The sequence below is a fragment of the Quercus robur genome, chromosome 3, assembly GCF_932294415.1.
Source record: "Quercus robur chromosome 3, dhQueRobu3.1, whole genome shotgun sequence".
Classification (NCBI taxonomy): Eukaryota; Viridiplantae; Streptophyta; class Magnoliopsida; order Fagales; family Fagaceae; genus Quercus; species Quercus robur.
This window is the reverse complement of record NC_065536.1, coordinates 16,731,406-16,742,921: the sequence shown is the minus strand read 5'-3', so window position 1 is coordinate 16,742,921 and position 11,516 is coordinate 16,731,406. Positions and strand designations below refer to the sequence as shown.

The following is an 11,516-nucleotide window of genomic DNA, read 5'->3' as shown; positions in this document are numbered from 1 at the left end:
TTCCACAAAATAAGGGAAGTATGCGAATAAGGCCTTAGTATTATCAACATTCATTTTGTTGATAGAAATACATGACATAACCATGCACATGAGAACTCTATGTCTGTGGATACTAGACAACTAGTACTAGTTTTTTATTTTAGAATACTAAGTATTTTAACACATACATGGCGAGAATGGAGAAAGTCTTAAAGAAACTGACTGTGATATATATCCAAAAGGATCTTACTCTTAGATACACAGTACAAGTTTTAAACCTCTTGAACTCATACTCATTTTCTAATGTGGGATTAAGCCACTTTTTTTTATTTTTTTATTTTTAAGAATACTAACTATTTTCACACACACACAGAGGGGAGAAGGAGACAACTAGTACTAGTAGTATACACATACGGGACACTAATTAATTACGATTGATGTATACACCTTAAGTTCGTCGTCATTTACATGAGTCTCTCTCTTTCTCAGCTACATTTGGAAGCATTTTCATTCAATACCTCAAGAATTATAGACTCAATAATGTTAGGGAGCCAACAGAAAAATTACTACAGTTTCACAACATTTCAAATTATCCTACCACTTGTTCACCACAATCTACAATTCAAAAAAATTTTAAAGACCCATATGTGAGGTGGCAGATTGATTTAAAGTAGTTGAAAATTTTTATCATGCCCCAAAATGAAATTTTATAAACTACATCAGCATATTCTTATATATGCCAACAGGCTTGATTTTTTATTGACATAGCAAATCAATCATTACAGGCACCTATAGTTTCAGTATTGATAATTACAAATTCGTTCAAATAAGATGTATTAATACTTTCAGGTGTTTCCAAGACATCCAAAGTTGAGATACCCCCATTGTAACTTAAAAAAAAAAAAAAAGCAAAACAAAACGATGAGTTAGATCTTCTAGAGTTCGAAAATCATTGTCTACGAGAGTAATGATTTTGTTTTTTGTTTTTCTTTTTTCTTTTTTGAGAGAGTTCAGTAATGATTTTGTAAGTAAAAGATAGTTAGATCATTCTTTAAATAATAATAATAGTATATTACTATATTGAACTCTGTCTCTAACATATACTGAAAAATATTTATTGAAAGTTCGTTTTTCATCTCTAAATTATTAAAAAAATTATTTTTTTTAATCCCTATTTTTGTTTATAAACTATTGAAAAAATTATTTACAAAATTTTAGAATGAAAAAAGAACTTTTTAAAGTTTAAGGACCAAAAAAGAAAATTTGATAAAATTTAGGGACTTTTACCTAGAAGTAAATAATCACATTTTCCTATCTATTTTCAAACCACCCTTTTCATACGAGAAATGCTATGTTTACAATATTTTCATAACACTTTCACAACAAATTCTAAGTGGTAAGTTGTTATTAGTTGTTATAGGTGGGCAAAAAAGTAATTTAAGTTGTGGATTCAAATTAGAACCAATAACAACTTACCACCTATGATTTGGTATGAAAATGTTGTGAAAATATTCTGGACGTAACACTCGTCTTTTCATACTGACCAAAACACAAAATACGTGTAATTGTGGAAAAGGCACTAATGATCTGTTGTATGCTTTTGATTTTATTTTCTCAAGCATGATTGGCTAGAGTAGACTTTGATTTCTTGACAAATTGGCCTTTAGGGGCATATGACTAATTGGCCGTGTATTTTGGGGGAGGACTTTCTTGGTCGCACCTTCTCAAGCATTATTGGCACTCATGGGTCATTTCCATTGCTTTAATTCGTCCCTCTACTTGTCATTTGTCAATAATATGTTATTATGATGTTTGGTGTCCTCTCAATTGTTTTCTTGACAAATTGGCCTTTAGGGGCATATCACTAATTGGCCGCGTATTTTGGGGGAGGACTTTCTTAGTCTTGTAATGTATATTAGTGGAGAACAGGAAAAGGACTAACTGACCGTGCATTTGGGGGTGAAGGAGACTTGACTTAACTTCCAGTGCATTAATAGAGGCATCATTTCACGTATAAAAAATAAAGCTCCGACTTGGGTCGTGCATTAGGGGACGCACTAATTGCGCAATGACAGACTTGTTGTAGTGCATTAGGAGGTCAAATTTTGTGTATGTAACATAAGAAGTTATATTAAATATTGTACTTGCAATTGGTTTATATGCAGCGCATTAGGCGGTAGAATTTGTTGACTTCAATTTGCCCAACAAAACCATTTCCTGCAGAGCTATAAATATTTTCCTATTACAAAATTCAATCTTATAATAAGTGTTCAATAAGTTTGCTGGGCTCAATTAATCCTCGTTCCCGTACCTGGTGCCAATTTGCAATGGTGAATTCTTGGAGAATTTTCTTTCACATTCTGAAATCCCAATTTCAGATCCTCACTTGGTCTCTTTTACTAGTTTTTCTTTTTTGGGGGGCAAATTACCATGGCAGACGTCTCTTATGCTTTGTTTTTGTTTTCTTATCTCTCTTGTGGTTAATAAATAAATTTATAATATTAATCGTATCATCAAATTAAATTAAATTAAATGATTTATTTTCCCAATTTAGCACATGCCCAAATCACACAATTGCCATGTTTCCTTGAGAAAACGCTGTGGACAAACCAGTAGAAATTATCAAGGTTTGTTTGATCGATTGTCAATGCTTTGATGCATGCAATTCTAGTTATCATGTGCAAACTTATACTAATTTTAGATAATTGTGGATTCCAGTTAACTAATCTGCTAAAGTCTTTAATGGTTAAATATAAGATTTGGGGTTCGATCCCCACTTACACCAAAAACTAATTGGTGTCTTGGTCTGATGGTAAAATAGTACAATCATAAAAATCTAACGCTATAGGTTGAAACTCTAAAAATATATATATATTAGAATAATTATATTAGACTTATTAGGGAAGGACTAACTGGCACCTTCTCGAGCACGATTGGCACTCATAGATCATTTCCATTGCCTTAATTCGTCCCTCTACTTGTCATTTGTCAATAATAGGTTATTTTATGATGTTTGGTGTGCTCTCAATTGTTTTCTTGACAAATTGGCCTTCAGGGCCATATGACTAATTGGCCGTGTATTTTGGGGGAGGATTTTCTTGGTCATCTAATGTATATTAGTGGAGAAGGACGACTAAACTGACCGTGCATTTGGGGGAAGGACTTAACTTCCGGTGCCTTAATTTACGGCATCTTTTCACGTATAAAAAATAAAGCACCGACTTTGGTCGTGCATTAGAGGACACACTAATTGCGCAAATGACAAACTTGTTGTAGTGCATGATTAGTATGTAAGTAACATAAGAAGTTATACGTAAGGGTAATTCTACTATACCCCTATTAGGGCAAAATAAAATAAGATTATTGATGATGCCAAAATCGTCAGCTACTTATGTTCGTCTAGACAGAGTATGTTGTTGTTACTTCGGGAAACCTGCACAAGATCAGGAGATGTGACTCTGCTCGATTGGTCACCGATGTGCTGCCGGCCACCTAACCTCCGATGATAAAGTCCAAGGCCAGCCCTAGGCCTAGGCCATTTAGGCCATGGACTAAGGCCCCTAACATAGAAAGGCCCCCAAATTAAAATGGGGCCAGTAAGTTTTTATTTTTATTTTTATTTCCTTTTAATTAAAAAAAGAGTGTGCAACTTGCACATTTTTTTTATCACATAGGTCTTATAAATTGATATATCCGATCACAATAAATAATTCAATATTCATTTATATTTTCTTAAAATGTCACATCAGTTTGTAAGTTTTTTATAGTAATATATGTAGTTAATACAAATTTTATGACAAAAAACTTACAAATTGATCAAACAATATAATAAATGAATATTTTGAATAACTTTTATTTATTGATGACTCATCAATTTGTAAAATCTACATAATAAGTATTACTAGCTCACTTTGGATGAATTAGTCTTATTAATTAGTAAGAATTAAAAATAGATTTGAAATAAAAAAATTATATTATAAAAATAAAATAAATATCATTTAAGTGATATTTAGATATAAAAAGGCCCCTTTAAAATTTTCGTCTTAGGCCTCAAATTATCTTGGGCTGGCCCTGATAAAGTCAGATGAAGATAGAGTAAAAATGAGCAAAGATAATGAAAGCTCGGATTTGTGTGAAATCACAAGAGCTTGTTTAGACCCCTAATTAAAAATTACGGCTAGATTGCTTTTACTCTAACTTAAGCTAAATGCGGAATAAGAGTAAATGAGCGCAAAGAATCGATAGCACTACCCTAAGTCATATTCATTAATTTTCAACAATAAAAGAAAATCTTAAAGAGTAGGGAAAAGAGATGCAAACACAAGATAATACTGAGACGTGTTATCGAAGAGGAAACCGAAGAATTCAGCGAAAAACCTCTCCGCGACCCTCCAAGTCGAAATCGATCCATTAGAGAATAAAGTTAGAGTATACGAATAACAAAAAACCCTCCAAGCTTAGTCTATCCCATGTACTTGAGCCCTCCAAGCTCCTACTACCAACTGACTTCTCGAAACCTTATAACTTTCTGAATCCCACAATTTAGCCCAATTGCACCCGCCAATGAATGGCTCCTTCCAATGCTTCCCAACAGCACCAAATTCTCACTTTACACTCAGATTGGGTATGTTAAGTGTTTGGGCTATCAATCTCTCAAGGATATAGATATGGAGAGGTAGGAGTTAAAGAAAACCACAGGGAAATGTGTAAATGATTGTGGGTATAACAATCTCTAACTCTCAAGTGTATTTTCTAGGGTTTTCTCTCTGAAATGCACTCCTTAATATTTGTGGGTAATGAGAATATATATAGTGTAAGTAAAGACTTGGTAAAACAAAACATGACATTTTTCCAAACAGAGAGTTTCACGTGTATTTTACGGGATGGCCTTTCTAGCGAGACACTCGCGAAAACCTCCAGGCTCGCATGACTCTTCATTTTCCAGTCATATACTCTACACGTGACTCTTTCACGAGTAAGCTTCTCGTGAGGCACTTGCAAAATCCACTTGTTCATCCTTTTAAGCTTGAGTCTTCACACACTCTCACACTCATCCCTTACAATTAAAAACCCACATAAATACAGGGAAATATGATTGAAGAAATTACAATCAAATTTAGCACAGAATTAAAGCCAACATAAAATAGTTGTAAATTAAAACTTCACAGATAATGATGGTATGCATGTCTTTCTTTGTATCAGAATATATACGCGTGTACCTTTTGTAGGAGTCTAGTTTTTGTTTATAGAAGGTTTTTTTCCTTCTAGCTGTTGGTAGCATTCAATGGTGGCTTGAATGCCCTCTCGTAACACCTTCTGGTGGCTTAATGAGGCAACCTGATGTCTCCTCCAACGGCCATATCTCCTTAATTTATTGGTGTGTAATGGCTTCCAATTACATGTCTGTTTAATGGTGCTTTTCTTCGTCTAGTGTGGGTTGTCTAGACGAAGGGAATTACTTGGTTCATCAGTTGCCCCTTATTTTGTGATCGTCATTACGTGTGATGACAATCATAGGAATATGAAAGGTTACATTTTGTCAGTCGTGGCTTTTGATATTCCGTTTTCTTTGCATTTATTGTGACATGATGGAGCTGTGTGTGTCATGGTGACGTGTCACATTCTGATTGCTTAGTAGTGGCGCTTTTTCGAGAAAACTCTTAAGCTTCCCGTGGTTTTGGTTTTTCGAGGAAGCTTTTCAAACTTCTTCTTCTTCTTCTTTCCCATTCTACTCTTCTTTTTCCGCATTTTTCTTCCTCTGAGCTTGATTCTTCCACTTCTCAGGTATGGTCTTCTCCCTTTTTTCCTTTTGAGAACAATATTTTACCTTTTCATTTTGATTAATGGTTGATTATTCTGAAGTTAGGCATCTTTCCCCTTCTATTTTGTTTTTCTTAATAATAATAGGGTATTACTGTATTGAACTTTGTCTCTAACATATATTGAAAAATATTTACTGAAAGTTGTTTTTCATCCGTAAATTATTAAAAAAATTATTTTTTTCATCCCTATTTTGGTTTATAAACTATTGAAAAAATTATTTACAAAATTTTAGAATGAAAAAAGAACTTTTTAAAGTTTAAGGACTAAAAAAAAAAAAAAAAAAGATAAAATTTAGGGACTTTTACCTAGAAGTAAATAATCACATTTTCCTCTCTATTTTCTAACCACCCTTTTCATACGAGAAATGCTATGTTTACAATATTTTTGTAATGTTGTGATTTACAACTATGTTTTATGTTGGCTTTATTTCATGAAAAAAAGTGTTGTATTTGCTTTAATATATTTCCTTGTATTTTTGTGGGATTTTATTGTATTGGGTTTAGACGTTTAGTATTAAGTTGGTGAAGAATCGAGAATCAGTGGATTTCGCGAGTGTCTCACTAGAAGCTTACTTGTGATATAGCCATGTGAGAAGCACATGTTGGAAACTGAAAAGTTATACTAGCCTGGAGGATTTTGTGAGTGTCTTGCGGGTAAAGCCTTCCCGCGAAGTACTCGTAAAACATTCTGCCTGGAAGATTTTTAAGTGTGGCTTTCTTACCCTTCATCCATACTATATATATCCTCATTACCCACAAAAGTATGAGAGGCCATTCAAAGAGAAAAACCTTAGATAGGTTTTCTACAACACACACACACTCATCTTTTAGAGAGAGAGCTACTCATCCTTAGAGAGAAATCATTCTAGCATCTTCTCCTTCCCTTTCCCATTATCATACCTTGAGAGGAGATTTGTACCCAAACACAACTCACACCTTTTTAGAGTGTAGAGAGTGTTTTGGAGCTTGGGAAGCTTTAGGGATTTTCCAAAAGAAGCTGGTGAGGCTTGGTAGATGCAATTAGGCGTATTGCGTGACTCGGAGAGCTAGAGAAGACAAGGCTTGGCTAAGTCAGTTGGTAGCAGGAGCTTGGAAGGCTCGAGTACATGGGGTAAACTAGGCTTGGAGGGTCTTTTGTTCTTCATGTATTCCAACTTATTTTCTAGTGGATCAATTTACCGCTTGGAGGGCGGTGGAGAGGTTTTTCGCCGAGGTCTTCAGTTTCCTCTTCAATAACACATCAACGTATTATCTTGTGTTTGCATTCTTTTTCCTTACTCTTTTAGCTTTCATTTTACTGCTGTGATTTGATGAATATGGCTTAGAGTAGTTATATTGTTTGTTCGCTCGCATTTACTATATTTCACACTTAGTTTAAGTTAGAGTAAAATCAACCAAGTCGTAAGTTTAATTTGGGGGTCTAAACAGCTCTTGTGCTTTCACACAATTTTGAGCTTTCAATTTTCATAACTGAAAGTTCAAAAACGTGTACAAAAACACTTTTGAACGTTTAGACCCCTAAAAACCAATTTAATCAACACACGCAATATGTTAAACAACTAGTGTGTGGAAACTTAACATATGCTATATCATGGAATTGATTAAACAACTATCTAAGCCACAACAAAATAAATCACAGCAGATAATGTAAAGGCAGAGATAGAGAGGAAGGAAGATGCAAACACAGCGATAACACCAGATATGTTATCGAAGAGGAAACCGAAGACCTCGGCGAAAAACCTCTCCGCCGCCCTCCAAGCGGTAATCAATCCACTAGAAAATACAGTTGGGATACAAGGACAGCAATAGACCCTCCAAGCCTAATCTACCCAATGCACCTAAGCCCTCCAAGCTTCTTGCTCCAACGAGGTTGCGCCGAACCTTTTTCTTTTCTAGCTTTCCGGATTCCGCTACTACACCGTAGCATCCACCAATAAAGATTGGCTCCTTCCTAACTGCTTCCCAGAACTCCAAACGTCTGTCTCACAGGGATGATAATGGTGAGAACCAGGTTTGGTATAAAAGCCTCTCAAGGATTTGACAATGGAAAGGAAGAGAGTGAGGGATTTTGATGAGACTCTAAGGTAGAGATTGTGGGTGAAACAATCTGGTTTTTCTTTAGGGTTTCTCTCTCAAAATTCTCTCTGGAAGCTCTCTTTCAAACGTGGGTTAAAAGGGTATTTATACTGGAGTGAAGAGGAATGCGAAACGTCAGGTTTTTCCAAAACAGGGGTGGCTCGCGGCTTGACCTCGCGGCTTGACTAAGTCGCGAGTTCCAGTCGCGAGTTAACCGTATGGCCAGTTGTCCTGTTTTGTCCTGTAGTGCTCCAGCTAGCATGACTGTTCAGCTTCCAGCATGCTTGGCACGTGTGCATCTTCTGGCGGGTTGAAGCCGCGAGTCCCAGCCGCGACACTCTGTTTTCTTGCACACTCTTGAGCAATCTTCACACTATCTCACTCACTACCCTTACAACAATCCCACCTAAATACAGGGTTACTAAATGCTGAATTACAAGCAAATTTGGCACGGAATAAAGCCAATTAGATGGTTGAATAAATTCAACCTTACAATAACACTTTCACAACAAATCCTATATGGTAGGTTGTTATTGGTTGTTATAGGTGAGCAAAAAAGTAATTTAAGTTGTGGATTCAAATTTAAACTAATAACAACTTACCATCTATTATTTATTCTGAAAATGTTGTGGACGTAACACTCGTCTTTTCGTACCGACCAAAAAACAAAATACATGTGATTGTGGAAAAGGCAGTGATGATAAGGGCAATAGCACTTATCTATGGTGTGCCCAAGATGTGCCCATACCAGCAGCAGTAGTGACACCAGATCCCCCATAAACCATACCAGAAACTCCATCACTTGAGCTTACATTGGCAACATGATGACCATCACCAAGACTTGTGCCAGTGCTAAGAAAAGCTAGTAAGTGCTCACATTAAGCTTTAGAAATAGGACATTGAGTAGATGTAGTTGAAGAATTCTCAACAACGATGTCTTGGTTGGAAGAAAATTGAGAAGAAACTTGATTTGCATTGGCATTTGACCTTCCTTTGGGCTTGTATCTAGGTGGATACCCATGCAATTTATTGCACTTATCTATGGTGTGCCCAAGCATGTTGCAGTGAGTGCACAAAGGTCTCTCCTTCTTGTTGCTTCCTTTGTTCCCAGAATTGCCTTTAGAATTAGCATACATGGCAACTGAATCAGGTTGTGGTGAAAAAGAACTTCCATGTCCAAGATTCTTGTGTGATTCCTCTTAAAGGACCAAAGCTTACACCTTGCTAATTGAAGGGAAAGGCTCAAACATGAGAATCTGATTTCAAAAGTCTCAAAGTTCTCATTAAGCCCCATTAGGAACCTCATGACATAAGCTTTGTCATGTGAAGCACTAAGAGTCTTCATAGCTCCACAAGAACACTCTGGAAGAGGCTCATAATTGAGCAATTGATCCCAAAGCCTCTTGAACCTGGTGAAATAATTAGTAACAAACATCTAATTTTGAGAGATATGAGAGATCTCCCTCTACAGATTGTAGATCTTGGGACTATTGCCTTGAGAGAAAAAGGTTCTTCAATTCAATCAACATCTCTCTCGCTGTTTTGCTATACATAATGCTGCTGGAGACATCTATGTGCATTGAGTTGATCAACCAAGATAGAACCATGGTGTTGCAGTTTTGCCAATCCTCATACAGAGGTGAATCAAGTTTTGGCATTGAAATTTTGTCATTCACAAATCTGATATTTTTCTTGGCAGTGAGAGCTAAAACCATTGCTCTAGACTAAGAATGATAGTTCTGCATTCCAAGCAGTGGTTGAGTAACCAAAATGTTGCCTAGATTCTCGCTAGAACTGAGGAAGAAAGGATTGAATGGGATAGACTCAGTGTTAGAATTCGAGCCTGGTTGTGCTGACTGATTATTAGAAGGATCAGAATGGTTGCTTGCTTTAGGAGACGCCATTGTTGAGCTTTCCAAGCTTCTATGCTCTAATACCATGTAAAACTTCTAGAACTCTCTCTAAATAGAATTCTCAGATATTATATATACACTGTCTAAGCAAGCAAAGGAAAAACAGAAACTAACTCCCTATTTTGGAGGGAAAATCAGTTACAGGAAGGATCCTATCTAAGCATTACACGGGTAGCTCAATCACTAACTGCCTCCTAAGCCACGTGGCATCATCTCTTCAAAGCAATGGATGAACTGTTCACAATATGTCCAAAAACTCCTTGCTAGCCCAGATTGAATCTGCCACTTGTGCTTTTGATTGTCCCTTTCAATTTCAACAGTTAGGAAACACCTAATATGTCCCCTTATCTTCGTCAAAAGCAGTTTGATTTTAATGCCAATCGGAGCACAAGAAGCTACTTCACCCAGAAGGTTTTGCAAGGTATGGAATAGAAATCGAAAGCCTTTCCGAATTGGAATCTGCATAAGATGAAACATAGTGTTGAGGAGTTCAATTCCAGGCCCCAATGTCAAGGAGAGATTTGAAGTTCAAAGAGTTATACCAGTCCTGGATTTGTCCATAAGCCTTGAAAAAAATAACAAGAGGCTTATTAGGCTGAGCTCCATTGATTACGCTATAAGGACAGGGCCTGGGTTTCAACACTTGGTCCTATCTACTGGGCCAGAAGCAGGCCTTCACACGATTGAGACCAGCCCTTAACCCAGCCAGACTAGATGAACAGGTCTATTTGTGAGCAAAGGCTTATTTGTATTTGCAGATGTGTGGATGTGACTGGAGCTCACAGTGCTCATCAAAAGACAAATTTAAATATGAGCTTGACCGCAATTGGCGTTTTGTGGACTGCAACTAATTTCATTGCAGAGTGGCTCATCCAAGGGCCTGTGGAGGAAAAGGAAACACCTTAAATTGCCATTGTAAACTTACTATAGCATCAAATTCCTTTGTCGTAAAATAGTATGTAGTATACAGTGATGACAATTAAATAATTATTTGTACGTGTGTAATATAAGGAGCTTCATAGATTATATTGTAAGTAAGTTTCGTCTATATATATAAACCCACACACACATACTTGCCAACAGTTTTTTATTCTCCAAAAGATATTAATTTTAATTTTCTCTCCCAAATTTGTCATTTCTAAAAAGAAAAAAAAAATTAACACCAATTAGAAGATTACCCAAAAGTTTTCATAAAATACCAAAGTCGAGCATTGTAATTAATCTTTCACTAATTAAGGGTTTCAATTCTCACACTTGAAAATAAAGGATTTTGATTTTTACATAATCACTATTTCAAATCTAGTTACTTTTTTTTTTGAGAATCAGGCCTGCCCGACCAGGCCGAAAAAAATTATTTTATTACTGGAATGTCAGATACAAAAAAACGATAAATATCCGTAGGAACGGAATTCATCCAAACTAAAGTAGGAAAAGACAATCTCGCTCGTCTAGCCAACGCATGTGCTAAAACATTGCCATGCCGACGCGTATGAGAGAAAGAATAGTATTGGAACATACTGACTGAAGACATAATGTCTTGAACTAAATGACCCACAACTGGATGCTGAAAATTTTTCTTCTTAATAGCTGAAATAGACTCTTCCGAATCCCCTTCAAAAATAACACCACTGAAACCAAACTCACGGACAAACAGAGCAGCCCGCCTTGCTGCCATAGTTTCCAGAGCAACGATGGATGAAGGCAGTGGGATTATTTCAGACAATGC

The 11,516-nt window shown here is 36.2% G+C and overlaps 1 protein-coding gene across 1 annotated transcript; it reads right to left on the bottom strand.

Annotated features, from left to right (window-relative positions):
* Positions 1–8,593: 8,593 nt before the first annotated feature.
* On the bottom strand, positions 8,594–9,592 carry LOC126719325 (uncharacterized). The gene is made up of 4 exons (XM_050421893.1): positions 9,372–9,592; positions 9,126–9,286; positions 8,865–9,018; positions 8,594–8,729 (listed from the first exon to the last, which is right to left on the bottom strand). The coding sequence occupies exons 1-4, from the start codon at positions 9,590–9,592 to the stop codon at positions 8,594–8,596; spliced, it is 672 nt and encodes a 223-aa protein (XP_050277850.1).
* Between the last annotated feature and the right edge of the window lie 1,924 nt (positions 9,593–11,516).

What these genes read in the sequence shown, in the direction of transcription:
- LOC126719325 (XM_050421893.1), bottom strand. Translation starts at nt 9,592, where the DNA reads ATGGTTTTAGCTCTCACTGCCAAGAAAAATATCAGATTTGTGAATGAC. An exon ending in TTTTGAAATCAGATTCTCAT is followed by an intron (nt 9,019 to 9,125) that starts GTTTGAGCCTTT and finishes AACCTGATTCAG; the next exon opens with TTGCCATGTATGCTAATTCT. An exon ending in AGATACAAGCCCAAAGGAAG is followed by an intron (nt 8,730 to 8,864) that starts GTCAAATGCCAA and finishes AGCTTTTCTTAG; the next exon opens with CACTGGCACAAGTCTTGGTG.